The 24,195-nt window shown below is 37.9% G+C and overlaps 1 protein-coding gene across 1 annotated transcript in view; it reads right to left on the reverse strand.

Moving 5' to 3' along the window:
• Positions 1–1,363: 1,363 nt before the first annotated feature.
• The window catches only part of PRELP (proline and arginine rich end leucine rich repeat protein), a 35,929-nt gene continuing 13,097 nt past the window's right edge, over positions 1,364–24,195 (reverse strand). Inside the window, exons 2-3 of the mRNA XM_051998597.1 lie at positions 22,321–23,312; positions 1,364–7,703 (exon numbers count right to left, since the gene is read on the reverse strand). Of these exons, the coding sequence (XP_051854557.1) occupies positions 7,528–7,703; positions 22,321–23,308 (1,164 nt within the window). The 5' untranslated portion in view covers positions 23,309–23,312 and the 3' untranslated portion in view covers positions 1,364–7,527. The remainder of the gene's footprint in view (positions 7,704–22,320; positions 23,313–24,195) is intronic.

Consider the following 24,195-nt stretch of genomic DNA (forward strand, 5'->3'; position numbering starts at 1 on the left):
CAGCATCGTTCAGTTCTTGAAGTCAAGAAGACCTGAGTTCAAGGTCTTTCTCTGACAAATCCTGGCTGAGCAATTCTGGGAAAATCATTTAGTCTGATAGTCCCCCAAGCAACTTTCCAAGACCACAAACTGCACAACTGGTGACCATCAGCATTGGTAAAAGGAGTTTTCTCATTAAGAGTTCCTTATCCAAGTTAAATCATAAGTCAGAACTGGTCATCCTCACCTCCATGTTTTATAAGCCTTACTAATAGAGAAAAAAGATAATGCACAACAGAGTAAGAAAGTCCAATAATTCTAGAATTAGAGTATATAGGAATCTTATCTTGAGATGTCTCCAAACTCAGCATCTGAGATCAATACTATTTCTGAATCTTGTTAGCCCTGCTCCAGTCCACCTAAAACCTAAGAATGGTCTCTCACCATAGATGCTTTTGAAAGATAATCCACATCAATCCTCTCTCAGGAGTTCTTACTTCAAAGATTTTGCTACTTTGGAACCTTTCTGCCAACTTCCAGAATCAGGTCTTTCCAATACTGTAATATAGTAAACTGATGAGTTTACTAAGGATCAAGGCCTTGCAACACTAAATAAAAGAATCCTGTGTCCCCACAATCTTGCCTCTTCAACTGGATTAAATGGTCTGTGTGTGTTCTCCAAAGTATCTATCACTTAGCTTATCATATTGGTCAAGTCAAGTCAACAAGCATTTACTGAATGTCTATTATGTGCTAGATGCTGTGCTAAGCCTTGGAGATATCAAATTTTTAAAAAGGCAAGGAATACACAGTCTAATGGAGGAAACAATGCAAAAACACATATAGAAGCAAGACATATACAGAGTAAACTAGAGGTAATCAGAGAAGTAAAGGTACTAATATTTAGGGGAATTAGGAAAAGTGAGATTTGAGTTGAATCTCAAAGGAAATTGGGAAGGAGAAGGAAGGAGGAAGAGCATTGCAGACAAAAGGAACAGCTAGTGAAAATATAACAAAACGGAATCAAAGATGAAGAACTGGAGAGGGGTTTAGGGGTGATTTACTTTGGTTCTCTTATTTCATAAATGTGGTCATTGATTTCCTAAAATGTTAAGTGACTTGTTCAAAGTCATACAGCTTGTAATGGAAGAGTCAGAAATCCTCTGATTCCAAATTGAACATACTTTCTTCTGTACCCTGCCAAGTGAAAAAAAGGGCAGACCCAGGAGTCCTGTCAGCTGTCACAGTATTTATTCCTGAGACTTCTTTAAGTCTGGTATCTTTGCACCTATTGTCTCCCTGGGAGAAGTAAGAAGCAGGATTAGCGAGGAACTAAGGTTGGGAGATTCCTGATGATTTACAACACCAACAAACTCAGGCAGGATTCCTTTCATACAGTTTTATTTCCACTCATATGGAAAATATGAGAGGGAAAAAAGCTCCACAAAGTTAACATGATCAAGAGTGGATACACGTACAATGGATAAGTACATGCACATGTTATATTTGTATACATACAGCATAGAGGCTTTTGTCTATGAAAATGTGGAGGTGAAAGGCATCTGAGAGAAAGCAATAGATGTGATTGGCTCTAAAGCCAGCTTATCTCTGAAACTGCCCAGCTTGCTACTGCCATTGAAAACAAGGGCACAAATTGAGGAGGAAGAGGAAGAGAAAAAAGAGAAGAAAGAATACAGTGCCATAGGCTTATATTTATGCTCAAATCAATCAGCTCTGGTTTGCATGGGATATATAGAGATTACCCTTTCTCTCCCCTAGGGACCATGGGAATAGTGCTTACCTGACCACCAAGTGAGAGGGACAGAGATTGAAAGTCATGCATAAGGGAAGGGCCTTGATCTAGCTTATAAGCATGGCTGCTTATATCCCCAGTGATACTGCTGACTTTAAGCAGGAGTCTTATAGGAACTAATTTGAAGAAGAAGAGTAAATTATTTTATTGACAAATCAATTTAATCTACTAATTAATTAATAGCCGGGGGGGGGAGTCTTCTGTAAAATGGCATCTGGATTCAACAAAGAGGGCAGGAGATAGAAATAAAATGAAGACAAGAAAAGAAGAGAGAGATATTGGAAATCTCTCAAAGGTAGGGATTAAGTTTTGGGAAGTCTTTTAAACTACTCTATTCCCTATTTCCTTCAATGTCACAAACACAGTGGCTACTTTCCATGATAAATAGATATTGATTAAAACACAGACTATTCACAATATTAACTTCCACTGGGTTTTTTTCTCTGTGTGTCATAGACATGTTCTATATGCACAACTCAATACTGATCTCCTCTGTGATCTATCTTCCCCATCACATTTAGGATTTCACAGTACAGAATCACAGCTTCTCTTTCATGACCCATCTTCTTCTCTGTCTCTGCTCATCCCCACCCTAGAGGTAGGGCTCTGTTAGAAGACAGCTGGGAATCAGAATGAATGTCACCCAGAACAAATTATTTAATGATGGTGAAAGGGAACAGGGCAGAGACGTCACTGGAAAATACTTTCAACAAGTTGTATGGAGAGGACCTTGATGCAAAAACCTGTAGCTCCTATTCCCATATTGCTTCCTTTATCTTGTTTCCAGTAATGTAGTTGGACATCAGGTTTATACTGCCTCCTGACTGTAATAAGAAATATTTTTAAAGTGTTTAGGATACACTCAATTCCCTGTAACTTTAATCCACAGCATTTACCTACTATCTGCAGGGTTGAAGATACAGTAGGAAAGCACAAAAGCAGGATGAATTAATAAGTATGATTCCTTGATTCCACTTTAGGTAAATCCCTACAGTATTAAATCAAAAACAACAATGCCTGTTAAAGAAATCAGGGATGTTCTGTGTTCACTCTAGGAAGGAGGGCAAACCTTTGCCCTCAATGATAAAATGAGGGAAATGGACAGTTTTAACATTATATTTAAGTCTAGAATTTTGGTTTTATATCATAGATCTAGACAAAGGAATACTTAAAACCTAGAGCCAAAGTAGCTTCTAGAATAGGCAGATATTAGCACTAGAAATTATGTAGTCCAACCTTATAATTTTACAGATAAGAAAATATATTTGATTTGTATAATTATATCCCAGAGTATCTACATTTCTTGTATTTATGATCATCATTAGCGATCTCTGAAAAAATCGTAAAAAATAGGAAAAAGTGCTTTGATTAGAGCTCATAAAATATCCCAATTTTCAAAAAGGAGGGGGAAAAGATGTAAAAATCATAAACCAATAAGTACAGCATCCAAGGCCTGGAAAATTATAATTCAGGTTATTGAATGGATTGATTTGTCAGCTCAGCCAAATTTAGATTCACTAAGAACAAATCATATCATTCTCTTTTTTGACAAGGTTACTAACTAGACTGATAGATCAGGAGAAGATTGTCATTACAGCATATTTGGATTTCAGTGAGATACTTGACAAAGGTTCTAATGATATACAAGATTGAGAAATACGTGGGCTCACTAAAGACATTTAAGTGAATTCATAACTAATTGAATGACCAGACCTAAAGAGTCTTAATTAATGGATTAATGTCAATATGGAAAGAGATGTTTTAAGTGATTTGCTAGAAGGATCTGTCCTTGGTGCTGTTTGCTTCAACAGATTCATAAAGAGAAAGGCATAGATAGCATACTTATCAAATTTGTTAAGGATATGAACAGAGAGGAAAGGCAAATGTCTTGCATTTAAAAAAGAAGAGACAAAAAGAACTCAAAACACTGTGATAATAAATGAAGTCTAACATGAAATTTAATTGAGAAAATTAGAATGTCTTACATTATGGTACAAATGGGCTAGACTTGACTGTATAGCAGCTCATGTGAAGAAATTTAAAGATTTAAGGAATGGCAAACCCAATGAGAGCCAATCATATCATATGGTAGCCAAAAAAAAAAAAATTGGTCATTGGGATGCATCAAATGATATTATATCCAGAAGAATGGAGGTGATGATCCTTACTAAACTCTTTTCTTTGTTAGATCTCACTTGAAATAATGAGTTTAGTTCTCAATGACAAATTTGAGGAAGTACCAAGATGGTAGGAAGACTGAAAATGAAATCACATGAAGAAAGGCTGAAGGAATTATGGATGTTTCAAGTAAAGAAGATGAGAGGGAAGGGAAGAGAGAAAGACAACAATTTTTAAATGTTTGAAGGATATCTTGTGGAAGAGGGATAGGTCTTCTTCTCTGGCTTTTAGGGGACAGAGCTAAGATTGCATGGATATCAAAAAGAGGCAGAACAGTTCAATAGAAGGAGGAATTTTTAGGCAATTAGAGTTATCTGAAAAGAGAATGAATATTCAATTCTCTATTGACAGATGTATTCAAGCAAAGGAAAAATGAACATGGGATCTTAAAGTGGGGATTCATATTTCAGTAAAGTGTTCTATCACAATCAAGAAGACAGGGAAGTTGAAGCACAGGACAAGAAATCAGTAGCTCTTCCCAATAGCACTAATTAGCCTCTTTTCCATTTTGAAGCTGCCAGCAGGACCAATATTCCTAAAATGAATAGCCTTAGCTTTACAGAATGAATAGCTACAGAATTGGTTTAGTTGACAGAATGGAAAGGAAGAGCATCAAGTGAGATATCTTTGGAATAATAGTTTAATTTGAAGATGAAGGGCAGATCTACTGTTTCCTGGATAGTTTCCACATGTGTTTGTGATCATCCTTCATGGAGTCTTGTTCATTAGGATGTTCCTCAAACCACTTGAGGGATAAAGTTGAGAGAGAATGACTCTTTCATAAGATCAAGACAGATGTATTCTTAAACATTTTCTCAAGGTGTTCCTTCATCAGTGGTTATGGAATCTTGACACAGTGGTTGGATCTTTCAGATCCTCTTCAAGTCATGGATTTTATTAAGAAGAAAGCCTGGACTTACTTAAGAAATTTAGAATGATAATTACTTATGGGACCTTTTGGTGGAAAAGAAGTCTCTGAAGAGATTAAAAATGCAATCTTCTCATTATCAAATAAAGAAGAAAAAATGGAAAAAGAAATAACTCTGAGTGACCAATGTCATAGATATGGGAAAAAGAAAAAGCTGATGGTGTTTGGTCTTGGGAGATTAAATATATTCTAAAAGAAATTGATTTCTCCAAGTGTACATGAGACACCATTGAAAGTGGGAGTTCAGGAGATGGTGATGGTGGGAAGATGGGAAAAGGAAGGAGCCACACACAGAATAACCTAAACCCATTTGAAGCAAATGTGGAAAAGGGTAAGTAGCTTTGTATTAAAAAAAGATGGAGCAAGATCATAAAACAAAAGTTCTAGGAGAATTAATAACAAGTAGGAGAAAAAAATCTTCTGCAAGAAAGGAAGACTGAGGTATTCTTGTCAGAACCCCGGATATACCTTGGAGACCAGCCAAGGGCTTTAACCTGAGGACCAGGCAAGAAGGAAAGAAAATGGGAGGGAGAGGCCCATAGAGTAGAACATGATGATTAGGCAAGGGAAGAGGGAATAAATTATTGAGAAGGGGAATGGAAGCTTAGGACCTATCCCATTGAAAAATCAGTCATGAAAGAGGAAAAGATAAGATTTTAATTAGTTTCCTCCAGGTCCCAAATGGATTTTTATAATGGGTTCTCAAAACAGATCATTAAATAGATCAAAACAAGTAGATTCCAAACTAGAGCTCTTAGATCCCCAGCTTGCGTTACAAAGTCAATGCTGGCAAAACAGAGCCTATCCTGACCAGCTATCTATGACCTGGAAGCTGTTGCCAGAATCTGGCTCTAAAACTTTAAGCTCTAAAGCTAGGAATCATTTCTCTGTGATCAACTCTGATCATTTGTCACAATCACAAGCAGGAAGAGCCAATGTTCAAAGATACCCATGGTCTTCTAAGATGTGGGGATGGTGGGAGGCTGTGATAGATATACTCCTTTGTCACTTGGAAGTCAGAAAACTGGTCCCAGTCAAGGACCATTAAAAAAAAAGACAGCACCAGAATTCATACTGACCATAGCGAAGAACAAGAGACCAAGAAGTACTAAGTCAAGGAAGAATGGAACTCACAGCATTGACCTCCACTGACCACTAGGTGTCACTAATGTGTCTCATCTTAAACATGGAGGTAAGTGCATTTCCACATGATGGAAGAGGCTTCTGGGCAGTGTCCAATTGTCCCTCCCCTTCTTCCTACCTTTTATGCTGTTCTCTGAATAGTAGAAATATCGGGTAGGTGGTGACAGTCTCCAACAGTTAATTTGGCTAATTTAGAACCAGACAGATACCAGATGAAGAAGCTGGCATTGGTGAATGATCAAGCCCAAAATTGTGAAAACTGAGTTCCTTGAAGGCATTAGACATCTCACTGTGGGTGGTCAAAGGAGATTTGGAATCTCTGCCCTTCTACAAATCCGATTTCTATTTCTGTGTTGTGCCTCACCCAACCCTACCAATCCATTCCATCTAGATACTCCATAATTTCCACGTTCCCTTCTACTCACTGCTCTTTCTCTGTTCCTATACTTTCTCAACACACTTGAAGATGTGAGAAAATTCACATATGGAAAGAAGGGGGAATCTTCTAGCCTACAGTTCTCAGGAAATGCAAACAGATCCTCAACTGACACCATCATGAGACTATCCATTTCAAAAACTAACCAGGAAGGTGTGAGGTTGCCTGAGATTGGACCTTGCTAGAATACCAGATTTACTTCTTTCTAGAAGTTCTTGGCCATTCCTATTTACACTCTTTCTGTTAAATAAAAAGACTATGGACAAATATCTTCCCATATTGAGTTTGATGCCAATGGGGAGTACAAGAGGAAACAACAATCCTGGGTCTAGACATAACTCTTCTCCTAAATGAAGGTCTTCTAGTTTGGGAAAAAACAACTTCTCTCCTAAGTCAAACTCAATAATCTAGATGCCATTTCATGAATTAGCCAGGGGTCCTCAAACTTTTTAAATAGGGGGGTCAGTTCACTGTCCCTCAGACTGTTTGAGGGCCAAACTATAGTAAAAACAAAAACTTTGTTTTGTGAACCTTTAAATAAAGAAACTTCACGGCCCTAGGTGAGGAGGATAATCGTCCTCAGCTGCCGCATCTGGCCCACAAGCCATAGTCTGAGGACCCCTGATACTAGACCATTATTGGAATGGTGAAGTGGGATGGAAATGATGGTGAAGGAGAAAAAGAAGGTCAGGTAAAGCACATATAGTTTGATACTTCTAAGTGGGTGAAGGGGCTGCTAAAAATGGAAAGTACAGTTGGTAAGAAGTTTGGGGTTGGCATTTATATGTGGGAAAGACAGTTCTTTGAATCTGGTAGATCAACAGTAAGTTCTTAGACTTCATTCTCCCACATGAGGGAAAAGAAATGCAGTAATGAACTTGAAACTGTTTTCCTTCTTTTCTTAGGGAATCCTACATGGATGGAGAAAAGAAAAGCCCAGAGAGGGTAGAAAAGGCAATGGAGCAAGTCAGGAAGTGGGAACATGGACCACCCCTGACTAAGAGGTGTTCAAGTCTCTTCAGAGAAGTCCAGTTGGCATCAAGGTGCGAGTTAGATGATCACAGATTGCAGGAGCCGGAAACACATCATCAGGTCCAGTGGAATAGGTGGCTTTAGCTGGTTCCCATCGAGTCGCAGGTAACGGAGGTGAGGCACATTTTCCAAGTCTGAGGAGAAGTCATGAAATGCAACCAAGTTGTTGGGGCAGATCTGGGTCCCATTGATTTCTATGGAGAGAGAAAGAGGAGAAGAGCATAAGCCAAAGGAAGAAGATGTGTTGGGATTCAGATTGAGGAAGAAATTACAGCAAGGAAAAGGCTGGAATCAGGATTTCTGGATAACTACAAGGTAGAAGATAGGGTCTGATGTTTCCAGGGTAGCTTTCCCTGTGTGTTTGTGGTTCCTATTATCCATGTCCCCACTGAATTGTCCTGAATGTGTTGCATGCTGCCTGAGAGCTAAAGTTAGGAGATGAAGATTCTGTATCGCAATGTTCTCTTTGACCCTGGATGGCTAGGGAGAATAGGCTTAGAATAGCTATTCCTCCATATACTACAGGGTTCTGCACCTTTGTTCCCCTGGCACATATTTCTATGTGACCAAAGATCAGAGACAGTGTGTGATGATTGATTTCCCTCTTACACACCACTGAATATCCACCTGCCTCACAGCTCCCCTCTGCCCAACAAATCTATACCTGGCCTCCATCTGATTAGAAAAGGTCATAAATCTGGAGATACTGCCTCATTTCACCATCCTGACTCCTGGCCAGAGAGTATTAGGGCTATTAAATGCTAATGTTGCTGATAAAGATGTATTTTCTTTGTTTCACTCTGGACTAGAGATAGCTAAATATAGTGGGAAGAAAAGGATTCTAGTTCTGACCACCATTTGTTAGTGTGACCTTGCCAAGTTGCTTATCTCTCAGCCTCAATTTTCTCATTTGTAAAATGAGAGTGCTAGACAAGTAAACCTGTCTCATATACTTACAAGATTATGATAACATTTAATCAAATAGCAAACATTTATTAAGAATCTGATAAATTCAAGTCTAGGAATATGAGGACAAAATTGAAGCAGTCCTTGTCCTTAACATGTTAACATTTCTATCATGGGACCTAAGGTGATTATATATATGAAAATACTTCAAAATCATGCATAATCCTACCCCCCCCAAACATTTTATAGCCCTTTAACATTTTTAGAACACTTTGCTCACAACAATCTCATGAAGAATATATTTTAATCTATTTTGTAAATTAGGAAACTGAGTCTTAAAGAGCTTAATAATTGTCCCTATTTTCACATCTAGTGGAAGTTATGGCCTAATTTTGATTCCAGAGTTCTTGACTCCAAGTCCAGAGCTCTTTCCATTCACTACACTATCTTAACTATTACTGAGAATGTAATTATCACATTGAATCAGATTTGACAGGTTCTCTTGACCTCTGACAGAAACACAAACAAGAGAACAGGACAGTGCTTGATAGGGATGGTTTCAGATGCAATTTTTATTGACTTTGTCATCTCACTCACTGATTGTTGGTCTCTGTTGAGGATCTTAGGAAGTCTACAACACAATCTGGCATATAATACTTCTTTTTTTTGCTAATTTTTGTTTTTTATTTTTTTATTATAGCTTTTTATTTATAAAACATACGCATGGGTAATTTTTCAACATTGACCCTTGCAAAACCTTCTATTCCAATTTTTCCCTTCCTTCTCTCCACCCCCTCCTTTAGATGGCAGGTAGTCCAATACATGTTAAATATGTTAAAATATACGTTAAATCCAATATATGTATACATATTTATACAGTTATCTTGCTGCACAAGAAAAATCAGATTGAGAAAGAAAAAAAAACCTGAGAAGGGAAACAAAAATGAAAGCAAACAATAACAGAAAGAGTGAAAATGCACATAACACTTCTTTAATGAGTTAAATCATACCTGGAAAGCCATCTGGATCAAGCAGATTCTCCCTGAGTCATTCTAATCTACCACCAAAAAAAATTTCACTTGACTCTTTCTTTTCCTTCCTTTCCAACACACATGATTTTGTAATGGATGAATAAAGGAACTTCTTAAATACCAACCTATAATCTCTTTATATATTACCTATAGTCATTCTTAGAGTAAGCAAAAAGCTAGTGCTTATGTCAGAACTATTGCAACACTGCTGTCATCTTCTTCCCACATATCAGCTGCTCTTCCTTTCTGGTTGTAGTGATGGAACTCATCTCTAGAGTCCATATCCTTTTATTCTCCAATCTAAGGAGTGAAAGTGCTTTCCCTACCATACTAGGCAGCTGCTGGACCACTGTTTTATTTTACATGTGGCCAACCCAGCATAACCTTATTTGGTAGTCCCTCTCTCTTTTTATCTCTCTTGTTGGAGAAGATGGTATTTGTCCTAATAGCTGGACAGTACTAAGAACAACTCAAATCATCCTCTTTGCCTGCTTTGTATCTTCAAAGTTCTGCCAATAGGAATAAATATCATTTCTTTGGTAGTCTCTCCATCCAGGAATTGTTTTATACCCTGATCCCTTCTTTCTTTTTAAATACTAAAAATTTCTTGGTCTAACCTGCAGACAGCCAAGAGAGTGCTTGTTACCTCTGTCCTCTCCGGGAGCCTTCTTTAGTTCTTGGATCCACATGGCACACTACACTATGGAATTGGGTTCTTAATAATCTGGTGGAGTTCTGCGGATGAGATGTATATTCCCTTTATGGTGAGCCCCAATCTAGAGAAGGTGCATTGCTGTGGTCTCTAGTATTAGGTGCTCTCAGGCCATATGACAAGGATACCATACTAAAAATATGAGTCTTAGAGTGCTCAGTACAGTCATACCCAGAGGTAATAAAACTTTGTATCACCCATAAAAGTAATTCCAACTATTTCAGACTTTCCCTAGGATTCCCTTCTATTCTTAACCTTGGGTCTAATAGTAATACAAGGTTAGGTGATCAGGGATATTACCCCTGAAAGATAAACTATGCTGACCTTGGTATCACTAATTCTGAGAAGTTGGTACTGATGGCTGATCCTCAGCAACATGAGCTTAGTATTTTCTTGCTTGTTCATCCACAACAGATCCTTCTGCCTGTTCTTGTCAGAGCTCGTTTCCTTTCCTTTCATATATGCATGTCCACCAGAGTCATCAGGCTATCTGGAATGGATTGCCTTGATAACTCATTTTAGAGATCACTATTTAGAGATCTCCTTTCCAAAGATTTCTCTCAGCACTTTTATGCTGATAAAATAAGCAGGTGTATCCTTTGTTGTCAACAATTACAACTCTGGGAGCCACTGCTACTGCCTCTAGTTACCAATGAGAGCTTTTATTGAAACTCCTCATATAGAGAAGTTTATATCTTATCCTAGAGTCAATAAGTGGCCACGTAAGCTTCCTAATCATGGGAGTGTACTTTACCAGTGTTAATTCTGTAGCTATGAGGAGGATGAGATTAGAAAGGGAGAGACTGAAAGTTAGGAGATCAATTAAGAAGCTATTGCAATACTCCAGACAAGAGGTACTATAGTAATGATTCTTAGGAATCATTTAAGACATGAGAAACAGTCTTGAATTCTAAGGTGTGCTCACAATGAATCTGTAGCACCCTGCTTCTTATGAGGATCGCCAAATGGAAACAAACATTAAAGTAGTACACATAAGAATGTATGCAGAGTAAATATACTGCCTTTGAAGAAGGATAGGAGAGCACTAATTAAAGGGAGGAAGAGAGTTCTCCTGTAGGGAGAACTGAGCTTGTTTGAAGGAAGCTATGAATCCATAGCTAGCAGTGGAGAGAGGGCCAGGTCTGGAGGCAGTAAGACCGAAGTTGAAATCCACCTTCAGACACTAGCTGTATGATCCTCAGCAAATCAGGGTTAACCCTATTTGCCTGAGTTTTCTCATCTTTAAAATGAGCTGGGGAATATCAGACACATTGAACTTCACAGAGAAGCTTATCTCAGCTTATAGGGAAATAGGAAAAGAAGCGGGGAATAGAGGCTAATAGAAAGGAGAGCAGAAGTTGAAGGGGAAAGGTATAAGAAAAAGGGAGGGACTGCAAAATAGGAGGGTTGTTTGAGGGAGGGAATGGTCAGTAACAAAATACTAGGGAGCGGGGAAAAGAGGAAAGAGAAAAGAAAAATATAACTGGGGATAAACAATGGCAGAAAATTTAGAGTTGATAATTTTATCTGTGAATGTTAATGGGATAAATTCTCCCATAAAACGGAACCAGATACCAGACTGGATTAAAAGCCAGAATCCTACAATTTGTTGTTTACGAGAAACACATTTAAAGCAGAGTGATATATTTAAAGTAAAGATAAAAGGCTGGAGCAGAATCAATTATGCTTCAGCTGAAGTTAAAACAAAAAGCAGACAGAAGCAGCTACATTCAAAGAAAGAACACTGGGAAATGAATGTGAACTATTTGCATTTTTGTTTTTCTTCCCGAGTTATTTTTACCTTCTGAATCCAATTCTCCCTGTGCAACAAGAAAACTGTTCGGTTCTGCAAACATATATTGTATCTAGGATGTACTGCAATATATCTAACATATATAGGACTGCTTGACATCTAGGGGAGGGGGTGGAGGGAGGGAGGGGAAAAATCAGAACAGAAGCAAGTGCAAGGGATAATATTGTAAAAAAAAAAAAAAATTACCCTGGCATGGATTCTGTCAATATAAAGTTATTATAAAATAAAATAAAATATATTTTAAAAAAGCAGGGATAGCAATCCTGATCTCAGATCAAGCAAAAGCAAAAATAAATCTAATTAAAAGAGATAAGGAAGGAAACTGCATTCTACTAAAAGGTATCATAAATAATGAAGTAATATCAATCCTAAACATATATGCACCAAGTGGTATAGCATCCAAATCCCTGGAGAAGAAGTTAAGAATGCTGCAAGAAGAATTAGACAGAAAAATTATACTAGTGGGGGAGCTCAACCTTGCTCTCTCAGAACTAGATAAATCAAACCACAAAATAAATAAGAAAGAAATTAAGAAGATAAATAGAATCCTAGAAAAGTTAGGGATGGTAGACCTTTGGAGAAAATTGAGTGGAGACAGGGAATATACTTTTTTTCTTGGCCATACATGGAACCTATACAAGAATTGACCATATATTAGGGCATTAAAAACCTCAAAATCAAATGCAGAAAGGAAGAAATAGTAAGTGCATTTTTTCAGATCATGATGCTATAAAAATTACATGCAATAAAAGGCCAGGGGAAAATAGATCAAAAATTAATTGGAAACTAAATAATCTAATCCTAAAGAATAAGTGTATGGAACAACAAAACATAGACACAATCAGTAATTTCATCCAAGAGAATGACAAAAATGAGACAACATATCAAAATTTGTGGGATGCAGCTAAAGCAGTAAGAAGGGGAAATTTTATATTGCTAGATGTTTACTTGCATAAAATAGAGAAAGAGAAGATCAATGAATTGGGCTTGCAACTTAACCCCCAATTGAAAATTACCAAATTTATCAAAACTGAAATTCTGAAAATAAAAGGGGAAATTAATACAATTGAAAGTAAGAAAATTGTTGAATTAATAAACAAAACTAAGAATTGGTTTTATGAAAAACCAGCAAAATAGATAAACCTTTATTTAATTTTATTAGAAAAAGGAAAGAAGAAAATCAAATTGTTAATCTCAAAAATGAAAAGGGAGAGCTTTCCACCAATGAAAAGGAAATTAAAGCAATAATTAGGAGTTATCTTGCTCAATTATATGTCAATAAATTTAATGATCTAAGTGAAATGAAGGAATACCCATAAAAAACATAGATTGCCCAGATTAACAGAAGAGGAAAAAAATTACTTAAATAGTCCCATTTTAGAAAAATAAATAAAACAAGCTATTAAGTCCCTAAGAAAACATCTCTAGGGCCAAATGGATTTACATGTGAATTCTACCAAACATTTAAATAACAATTAATTTCAATATTATGCAAACTATTTGAAAAAATAGGAAAAGAAGGCATCCTACCAAATTCCCTTTATAACACAGATATGATGCTAATACCTAAACCAGGCATGATCAAAACAGAGAAAGAAAATTATAGACCAATTTCCCTAATGAATTTTGATGCAAAAATCTTAAATAAAATATTAATAAAGAGATTACAGGAAGTCATCCCCAGGATAATATACTATGACCAAGTAAGATTTATACCAGGAATTCAAGGCTGGTTCCAATATTAGGAAAACTATTAGCATAATTGACTATATCAATAACCAAACTAACAAAAATCATATGATTATCTCAATAGATGCAGAAAAAGCATTTGATAAAATCCAACGCCCATTCCTATCAAAAATACTAGAGAGTATAGGAATAAATGCAGTTTTCTTTAAAATGATCAATAACATCTATTTAAAACCATCAGCAAGCTTCATATGGAATGGTGACACACTGGAACCATTCCCAATAAAATCAGGGGTGAAACAAGATTGCCCACTATCACTGTTACTATTCAATGTTGTATTAGAAATGTTAGCTTTGGCAATGAGAGAAGAAAAAGAGATTAAAGGAATTAGCCTACCTATGCCAGACATAAAATTATATCATAAAGCAGCCGTCATCAAAACCATTTGGTTGAGAAATAGAGTAGCTATTTCTTATATCCCAAAGATATCTCAAATGAGGGAATATCTCAAAGAGAGCTTAAAGAAGAGAAAGGGACCCACAGGTGCAAAATGTTTGTGGACATTCTTTTTCTAGTGGCTAGAAACTGGAAACTAAATAGATGCCCATCAAATGGAGAATGGCTGAATAAATCATGGTACATGAATGTTATGGAATATTATTGTTCTGTAAGAAATGACCAGCAGGATGATTTCAGAGATGCTTGGAGAGACTTACATGAACCAATGCTAAGTGAAATGAGCAGAACCAGGAGATCGTTATACATAGCAACAACAAGACTATACAACAATCAATTCTGATCGATGTGGCTCTCTTCAACAATAAGATGATTCAAAGCAGCTCCATTTGTTCAGTGATAAAGAGAGCCATATACACCCAGAGAGAAGACTGTGGCAACTGAGTGTGGACCATGACATAGCATTCTCTCTCTGTTGTTGTTTGCTAGCAGTTTATTTTCTTTCACAGTTTTTTTCTTCCTTCTTGATCTGATTTTTTAATGTGCAGCAAGACAATTGTATAAATATGTATACATATATTGGATTTGACATATATTTTGACACATTTAACATGTATTGACTACCTGCTATCTAGGGGAGAGGGTGGGGGGAAGGAGGGGAAAATTTAGAACAGAGATTTTGCAAGTGTCAATGTTGAAAAATTACCCAGGCATATGTTTTGTAAATAAAAAGCTTTAATAAAAAAAAAAGAAATAGAGTTGCTAAGAAATAGAGTAGCCAATCAGTGGAATAGTTAGGTTCACAGGACAAAATAGTCAATAACTATAGTAATCTAGTGTTTGACAAACCCAAAGATCCCAACTATTGAGATAAGAACTCACTATTTGACAAAAACTGCTGGGAAAATTGGAAACTAGTATGGCAGAAACTAGGCATGAAGTCACACCTAACATCATATACCAACATAAGCTTGAAATGGGTTCATGATTTAGATATAAAGAGTGATATTATAAGCAAATTAGAAGAACAAAGGATAGTTTACCTCTCAGATATATGGAGAAGGAAGGAATTTATAACCAAAGAAGAACTGGAATTCATTATCAAACAAGAAGTAGATAATTTTGATTATGTTAAGTTAAAAAGTTTTGTACAAACAAAATTAATGCAGACAAGATTAGAAAGGAACCAATAAAATGGGAAAACACTTTTATATTCAAGGGTTCTGATAAAGGCCTCATTTCTAAAATACAGAGAAGTGACTCAAATTTATAAGAATTCAACTTAATCTCCAATTGATAAATGGTAAAAGGATATTGTAATGGGCTGAGGCTTGAGTTGATGCACTGAGGTCCCAAGCACATGAGGCTAAATAGTAATTGGACCATACTCTATTAATATATAAGCTTGGAGCAAGAATGGCCCCACCCACTCTTTGTGCAAGTCCTGATGTGTTGTATAGGAAATGATGATTCTGGTGGGTGGAGGCAGGGGAGTGAAAAAGGAAAGGCAGGAGAGCTTAGACCTCTCTCACTCTGCTAGCTGGCTTCCTGTCGCAGCTGCCCATATTGCTATCGCAATTTTTTTTCACCTCTTCACTTCAATAAAGACTGAAAATTTTTCCCTTAACCTGAGTTCCTGACTCCAGCTGATTTTAAATATGCAGTCATTACAGGATATGAAGATAATTTTCAGATAAAGAAATTGAAACTATTTCTAGTTATGTGAAAAGATGCTCTAAATCCCTATCGAACAGAGAAATGCAAATTAACATAATTCTGACGTACCACTACACACCTATCAGATTGGCTAAGATGACAGGAAAAGATAATAATGAATGTTGGAGGGGATGTGGGAAAATTGGGACACTAATACACTATTGGTGGAGTTGTGGGCTGATCCAACCATTCTGGAGAGCAAGTTGGAACTATGCCCAAAGGGCTATCAAACTGTGTGTATTCTTTGATCCAGCAGTGTTTCCACAGGACTTATATCCCAAAGAGATCTTAAAGGAAGGAAAGAGACCCACATGTGCAAAAATGTTTGTGGAAGCCCTCTTTGTAACAGCAAGATATTGGAAAGTGAGTAGATGCCCATCAATTGGAAATTGACTGTATAAGTTATGGTATATGAATGTTACAGATTATTATTGTTCTCTAAGAAACAAGAAACAATCAGCAGGATGATTTCAGAGAGGCCTGGAGAGACTTACATGAACTGACGCTAGGTGAAATGAGCAGGAACAGGAGATCATTATATACAACAAGAAGAAGATTATACAATGATCAATTCTGATGAAAGTGGCTCTTTTCAATAATGAGTTGATTCAGACCAGTTCCAATGATCTTGTGATAAAGAGAGCTATCTCCAACCAGAGAAAGGACTATGGGAACTGAGTACGGATCACAACATAGCATTTTCATGCTTTTTGTTATTTGCTGGCATTTTATTTCTTTCTCATTTTTTTCCTTTTTGATTTGACTTTTCTTGTACAGCAAGATAATTGTATAAATATGTATATATATATTGGATTTAACATATGTTTTACCATGTTTAGCATATATTGGATTACCTGCCTGCCATTAGGGGAGGGGATGGAGAAGAAGGGAGGGAAACTGAAACAGAAGATTTTGCAAGGGTCAATGGTGAAAAATTACTCATGCAGATGTTTTGAAAATAAAAAGAGTTGGATATGACTGAAGGACTAAACAATAGCAAAAGGGATTCTCTGTCCAAGATAAATCTCACCCAGCTCCTTTATCAATGCAACCTCTTCCAGTTTCCCAATGATGACTATCATCAGTTTCAGTTCTAATGGAAAAACATGGATTCAACTCTGATAGATCAGATGATAATTCCCAGGAAAAGTCAAAAGCTCGGTACCATTGTCCTAGGTGTATATGTGGAGATTCAATAATAGGCTAGACTGCTGTGGAGTTTTTGCTGAAGGAAAGCATGGCAGAGCCTGTGAGTATAACCTGTACATGGTGTGAAGACAGACTACAATTCTGGCAGATCCCACCTATCTGCTACAGTTATTCCTATAAGCTTTGCATTCTTTGGTTCCCCACTAAGACATTGAGGGCAGGGGTAGTGGTGGTGAAGAGACTTGATGGTGTGCCCATGTTACTGTTACAGTATTATATCTTCTGATATAGACATACCAGAAAGAAAAGAGAAGGGGGAAGGGAATAAATATTTATTAAGCACTTACTATGTGCCAGGCACTATGCTAAGTGTTTTATAAATATCTCATTTGATTTTCACAATAATCCTGAGATAGGTGATATTATTATCTGCATTTTACAGATTAGGAAACTGAGGCTGACAGAGGTTGAGTGATTTGTACAGTACCACAAGTTAGGAAACATCTTAGACTGAATTTGAACTCGAGTCTTTTTTAACTCCCAGCCCAGCACTCAACTTCCACAAGACAAAGTAGTTGTTCCTATGGATACAGTGATAGCTGACTTTATGATACAGTCTTCATCATACAAATCTTTGGTGTTCTCTGGGCATTAGACTTCAGGCAATTTAGAGTATAATCCAGCGAATGGACTGCCTCAAGAGACACAACACAGGGGGATAAAATATAAACACATAAGAAAAGCCACCTGGAAAAGAACAGACCCCAAGGGCTTCCCCATTTGGCCAAGACCTGGCTTCATCTGCTCTCCTGGCTCCAATCCTCTTGGCTCTATGGTTCGTAGTATGATGGGCAGCAGCCCAGAGACTCTTTCAGTTCTGGTTTTCACTTGCTACCCTGAGACAGCCTCAGATGAGGAAAGGGTCTTGATGCCCTCAGTAGGACTGAGATGTTTCCTTCGATTAAATTTAATAAGCATTAATGGAGCGCCTGCCATATGGCAGGCATCAAGCAAGTTGTTAGGGTTACCAAGACAGAAACAAAATAACCCTGCTGTGAAATTACTTGGATTTTCCTGGGAGAAAAGAAACATGTGATACAAGAAAGCAACATAGAATTTTTTAAAAATATTATACAAAATGTGTAGAGTAAATGCAATGTACTTGGAGGGGGGGAAAGAGCAATAATAGCTAGAGAGATGAGGGATACTGTGCAGTGGTTCTCAAACTTTTGTTTTCAGTATCCTTATCCTATTAAAAATTATTGAGGATCTCTCCAAAGAGTTTTTGTTTATCTGGATTATATTTATAGACATTTACCATATTGGAAATAAAAACTATTTTTGAATTTATAGACCCTCTAAAAGGATTTCAGAGATCCCCAGGATTCTCTAGACCACACTTTGAGAACCTCTGCTGTAAGGGCTAGCACCCAAAGTGTGCTTTAAAGGAAACACGATTCTATGAGGCAGAAGTAAGTAGAGAGGCCATTCCAGCAATGGGGCACAACCTAGGCAAAGATGAAATATGTGTATCAGAGATGGCAAGTAAGCCAGTTTGGTCAGAAGGTAGAGTGCATGAGGGAAAGTAAGTGAGAATAGTCTGAAATCATACTTTGGAGCCTTATTGACTTTAAAAATAAACTCCTCCTACAGAAAACGTTTATGTCTTACTTTTAATCCTAGAAGTTTGTATCTTATCTTAGTGGCCACTAAATTTTCTAGCTATGGGAGTGACATGTTTAGATCTGTGCTTTAGGAGTATTAATTTTATAGTTATGTGGAAGATGGGTTAAGAAAGGCAGAGATTGAAGGGAAGGAGAGCAGTTAAGAGGCTGTTGCCATAATCCAGACAAGAAATGAGGGTTTGCACTAGGGTGGAGGCTGTGATCAAATGAGATGAGGTTCTTGTAGAAAACAAGAACCACAAAAATGTTTTGCCTGGCAAATAATAGGTGCTATATGAATGCTATCTCATCCCTCTTCCCTTCTTTTTCTTCTTCTTTTTATTTATTTATTTATTTTTTTTGCTGAGGCAATTGGGGTTAAGTGACTTGCCTGGGGTCCTACAGCTAGAAAATATTAAGTATCTGAGGTTGGATTTGAACTCAAAGTTCTCCTAACTTCAGGGCCAGTACCCTATCTACTGTGCCATCTAGTCGCCCCCTTCCCTTCTTTGTTTTACTTTCAGTCCAATTGACCTAAATACTCTTCCTCATACACAACTTTCCATACCCTGTCTCCCTGGTTTTATACAGACTGTGCCTGGGGAATGAATGCCCTCTACCCACTTCTGCTTCTGGGAATCTCTATCTCCCTGCAAAGCCAAATTCATTTTGCTATCTCTTATATGAAGCCTTTCTCAGTCCCCTCAAGTTGCTAGTATTTCCCCCATTGCTTTATATTGACTTTATATAGATATTATGGGTATATTCACCATGTGGTCTTTTGAGGGCCAGCTTTTAAAGCATAGGCTGAAGTGCTTTGCCTATTTTCAGTCCTTACACCAGGAGCAAATACTCTGTCGAGTTCCTTAAGCAACCATGTAGAAACTTTGATAAGTTTACTTGTGGTCATAAATGTCTGATGTGTATGATGATGAAAAGTCTAATTATTGGCTGTGGAGCCAGTAAAATAGATAATTCATAAAGGGCTCAGACAGAACTGAGTGTTCATATAAAAGATATAAATCACGGACCACCCAGTCTCTTTTTTTTTCTTAGTGGTTTGGCACACAGAGAACTGTTTTAAGCTGGGGAGGGAGGGAAAGGGGGAATGCCCTATCATTCAGATGGCTCTGATGCATCTGTGAACACATAATACCTCGATTTCTTTTGTGGTCATTATTTCCTGATCTTAGGTGAATAAATATTCTGTATATTTATTCAGAATAATAAATATATTATTGAGTTAGTGAGTTAGTGAGTTTGGAAAACCAGAGGTGCTGTAAAAGATCTCAGTGGTGACTAAAGGCAATAGCAGTGACTACCAGAGTTATAGTTGTTAACAACAAAGGAAACATCTACAGACAGGTGGCAAAAACTGGCAGCTTTAGGAAGTAAGCCTCTTGAAATGACAGAAATACTGGCCATGGACTTTAGAAATGCTTTGATTCTTAAGGCTTAACAAAAAATTGCATGGGAACTCCATAAGAACTCAATAAGTGGGAAAACTTATGAGGTACTCCTTTGCAATATGTCTTTCCTTCACAAGTACCTCACTACCCTTGTATTTTAAGTTTGAACCCACTCTCCCAGGTACCTTGTAAGTGCAAGGAGACACAAGTAACTTATAAGAGAATGTTTTTGCGTCAATTCTTCCTATTGTTGTTCAATTACTTTGGTTGTGTCCAACTTTCTGTAACCTCATTTGGAGTTTTATTGACAAAGGTGCTGGATTGTTTTACCACTTCCTTATTCAGCTCTTTTTACAGATAAGGAAGTGAGGCAGATGAGAACAAGTGACTTGTACAGGGTCACTGAGCTAGTAAATGTCTGAGGTCAAATTTGAACTCAGAAAGCTGAGGGTTTTTTGTTTGATTTTTTGGTATTTTTTTTTAGTTCAGGCCCAGTACTCTATCCACTATGCTACCTAACAATAGCATCTAGCTGTCCACCTCCCTTCCCTTCTTTATTCTAGTTTAAATCCAACTGACCTAAATACTCTTCTCCATACACAACATTCTATGCCCTATCTCACCACCTTTATACAGTCTATAAATTTCTTTTCCAAAAGTTAATGGAGTTCAATTAGCAGATTGACAATAGAGACCACATTAGTAAGGGCTCAAAAGCTTCAGTGTTTGAAGCCACAATATCTCAGGGATATCCCCTAGGATGCTGAGACAAATGACCTGCTACTTTCTGGGGATTACTAGTATCTGATTGGGAAAGTGACCCCAGAGAGAATCCTAGATAGATAGATAGATACAGATGTAGATAGATAGATGTAGATATAGATATAGATGTTTTATTTATTATATGTCTATATTCTATTTTTTCCCAATAGAATGTAAGTTTCTTGAGAATAAGGGCTTTTAAAAAATGTTGTCCTTGAATCAATAGTAACTAGCACAAGGTAGTCACTTTGCTGTTTTCTTTCTTTTCATGTTACCCCACACTTAGAAAAATACTCAGGTGTACCCCCTTAGGTCATGGAGAGAAATTGCTATCCACGCAGAGGTCCTGAATGGGAAGAGACTTTTTGTGAGATATCTGTGGTATGGTGATAAGAGAACTGGACATGGAGTTGGAAGATGCTGGTCTCAATTTCCAGTCTGGCCAATTACTACCTGTTGTAACTTCTCTGACTTTTAGTTACCTCCACAGTAAAACAAGAAGAGTAACTCTTGAGATATCTAGCTCACCAAGCTGTTTTAAAGCAACAATGTAAAACTTAAGACCACTATATACACAAGAGCCATTGTTGGGCAGAATTAGAACCTCATGGAGGCCATCTAATGTGCCTCTGAAGACAAATCCCTATGTCTAACAAAAGTGGTAGTCCAACCACAGTCGAGTAGCTATCTCCACTTTTGGACAGCTTTAATTGTTAACCAGTTTGTTCCTAACATCCAGCCTAAATTTGCTTCTTTGTACCTTCTAGTCATAATACTCCTAGATCTTCCCTCTAGGTCAAGCGGAGAAAATAAAAAAGTCACATCTTGAATACTTGAATTATTCTTCCTGGGTCAAATCTTTTCATCTCCAAGGCTAAACATTCTTAGTTTCTCCAATCAATTTTCATATGACATAATATTTATACACTTTTACCATTCTGATTGCCTTTATTGGATATTCTCTATCTTAGTAATGTGCTTTCTAAATGTGGTGCCCAGACTAAACACAATACTTAAGATACAGTTTGACTAGGAATGAACATAACAGGAATATCACTGGTCTAGTCTTGGATACTAGATCTTTCTTAATGCCATCTAAGACCACATTAATATTTTTTGGCTTCCATATCACATTGATGGTTTATATAGAGTTTGCAGTTCACTAAAACCCTTAGCTCTTTTTCAAGCAAATTTCTGACTTTCATGCTCCATTTTGTACTTATAAAGTAAATCTCTCTGTATGTGTTTCTGTTTGCCTCAGTCTGTCTCTCTCTCTTGCTCTCTCTCTTTTTCCCTCTCTTTCTTTCTTTATATTTTGCCCAGAGCCTAGCCTAGCATATTCCTTCCACATTGTAAACACTTCATAAATTTTTGTTCGCCTGTATTCTTTAGCACAATATTTTTAGTACAGTAGGCTCCTACTGATTGCTTATTGTTTGACTCTTCCACCTTGTCCCATTCTCATCACCGATATGCATTCCTCTCATGCTATCCATTACTTACTCTGAATCTCATTGTTGTTTAGGTACAGGTGCTCCAGCCGGTTATTGATAGCTGGAACATTACTTAGCTTGTTGTGTGACAGATGGAGAACCAACAGATTGGAGATGTTGAAGGAGTTCTTGGGGAGTCCCTTGTCAGACAGCTGGTTGTAGTTGAGCCGGATAAAAGAAAGGTTAGGGAAGCCCTTGAAGTAGCCACTGGGAATGTTCTCGATGTTGTTGCTATCCAAGAAGAGCTGGTGGATAGCTGTGGGAACCTTGGGGGGCATCTTTCTCAGAATGTTGTGTGCCAAATTGAGCTGCATGAGGTTCTTGAGTCCTTGGAAGGTGTCAGGCTTGAAGACTCCATCACTGAGCTTGTTGTGGTGCAGGTCTAAGAGCACCAGGTTCTCCAGCTTGCTAAAGGCACCTGGAGGGATTTTGTTGATTTGGTTCTGGCTTAGCCTCAGCTGCTCCAGGTTACGGGGGAGGGCCATGGGCACCTCTTGGAGCTGGTTCTTCTCCATGTAGAGAAAGACCAAACTTTGCAGCTTCTCCAACACCTTCTGGTCAATCTTGCGGATACGATTGTTGTCAAGGTTGACCCACCTCAGGCCAGTGGCGTTCTTGAAGGACTCTATGGGAAGGTCTGTGATGAAATTGTTCTGAAGGTAGAGATAATGAATTCGGGATGGGATGACTGGTACCTTTCTCAAGTTGCGACTGTCACAGTACAGCGCTGATGGAAAGTCTGGGGGGCAGTAGCATTCTCGAGGGCAGTCAGGAAAGATTGATGGGGGTCCCGGGGGGAGAGGAGGAGGCAGATCTGTGGGTTCAGCAGGCTCTTCAAGTCCAGGTCTGTACGGAGAAGGCACTCTGGGTGTAGGCTTGGGTTTGGGCCCAGGTTTAGGTCGCCTTTTGGGGGGCCTGATTTGGCTGTGGGCTCCCAAGAACAAGATGAAGAAGAGAAGAAGGGCCCAGAAGAGAGAGGGCTTCATGGTCCAGGGCATTCACCTGCAGTGGGGAGATATAAGAGGATTATTAGAATTTGAAATAGACTAGACTGAGGCAACTTGATCCAAAAAATGGTCAGTTCTGCAACAGGAATTCCCCAAAGAGAAAAGGATAGAACTCATCTCATAGTGAAACCTTGGCCAAGAGCAGAGAGAGGAGTGAGTGGGAGAACCCTTATTTTCTCTAGAGAAGAGAAGAGGAAAAAAGGAAACCTGAATCCCTGTATACTCTGCCCATTGGCCTTGGACTCCTAAAACTTGCCCATTAGGAATTAGGAGCCTCAGCTCCTAATTTTAGATTTTAGAAATGTCACCTAACCTTTATCTTCCCATCTGTTATATGGGAAAATTGTCTCTCCCTCTAACCCTACTAAGAAAAGGGTGGTGGTGTAATGTGAATCACTAAGTGGTGTAAAGTGAATCAGATACCTTGGAGATTAAGAACTCAAAGGTTCTTAACTTGGGATTCATGAACCCTCAGTGGGTAAGCGGATGGTTTTCAGGGAGTCTATGAACTTCAATGTAAAAAAAAAATTACATCTTTATTTTCGCTAGCTTTTATTTCCTTTGTATTCATATATATTTTATGTTATGCATCTAAAAACATTCTCAGAAGTCCATGACAATAGATTGCCAGGGAGTTGATGACATAAAAGAGGTTAAAAATTCCTGGATTATATGAACAGCTTCCTTTTACAGATCTGGAGGATGGAGGAGGCTTTCTCAAATCACCAGAGTGAGGGAGTAGCCGAGCTGGGATCCAATCCTATATCTCCTGACTACTAGGTCTTCGGGAGCTGCTTGGTGGAAAGGAACCATAGGAATCTAACCATCCACCACACTGCTCAGGGCAGCTCTGGACTGCTCCTCCCCCTCCCACTTGG

The sequence above is a fragment of the Antechinus flavipes genome, chromosome 4 (genome assembly GCF_016432865.1).
Source record: "Antechinus flavipes isolate AdamAnt ecotype Samford, QLD, Australia chromosome 4, AdamAnt_v2, whole genome shotgun sequence".
NCBI lineage: Eukaryota > Metazoa > Chordata > Mammalia > Dasyuromorphia > Dasyuridae > Antechinus > Antechinus flavipes.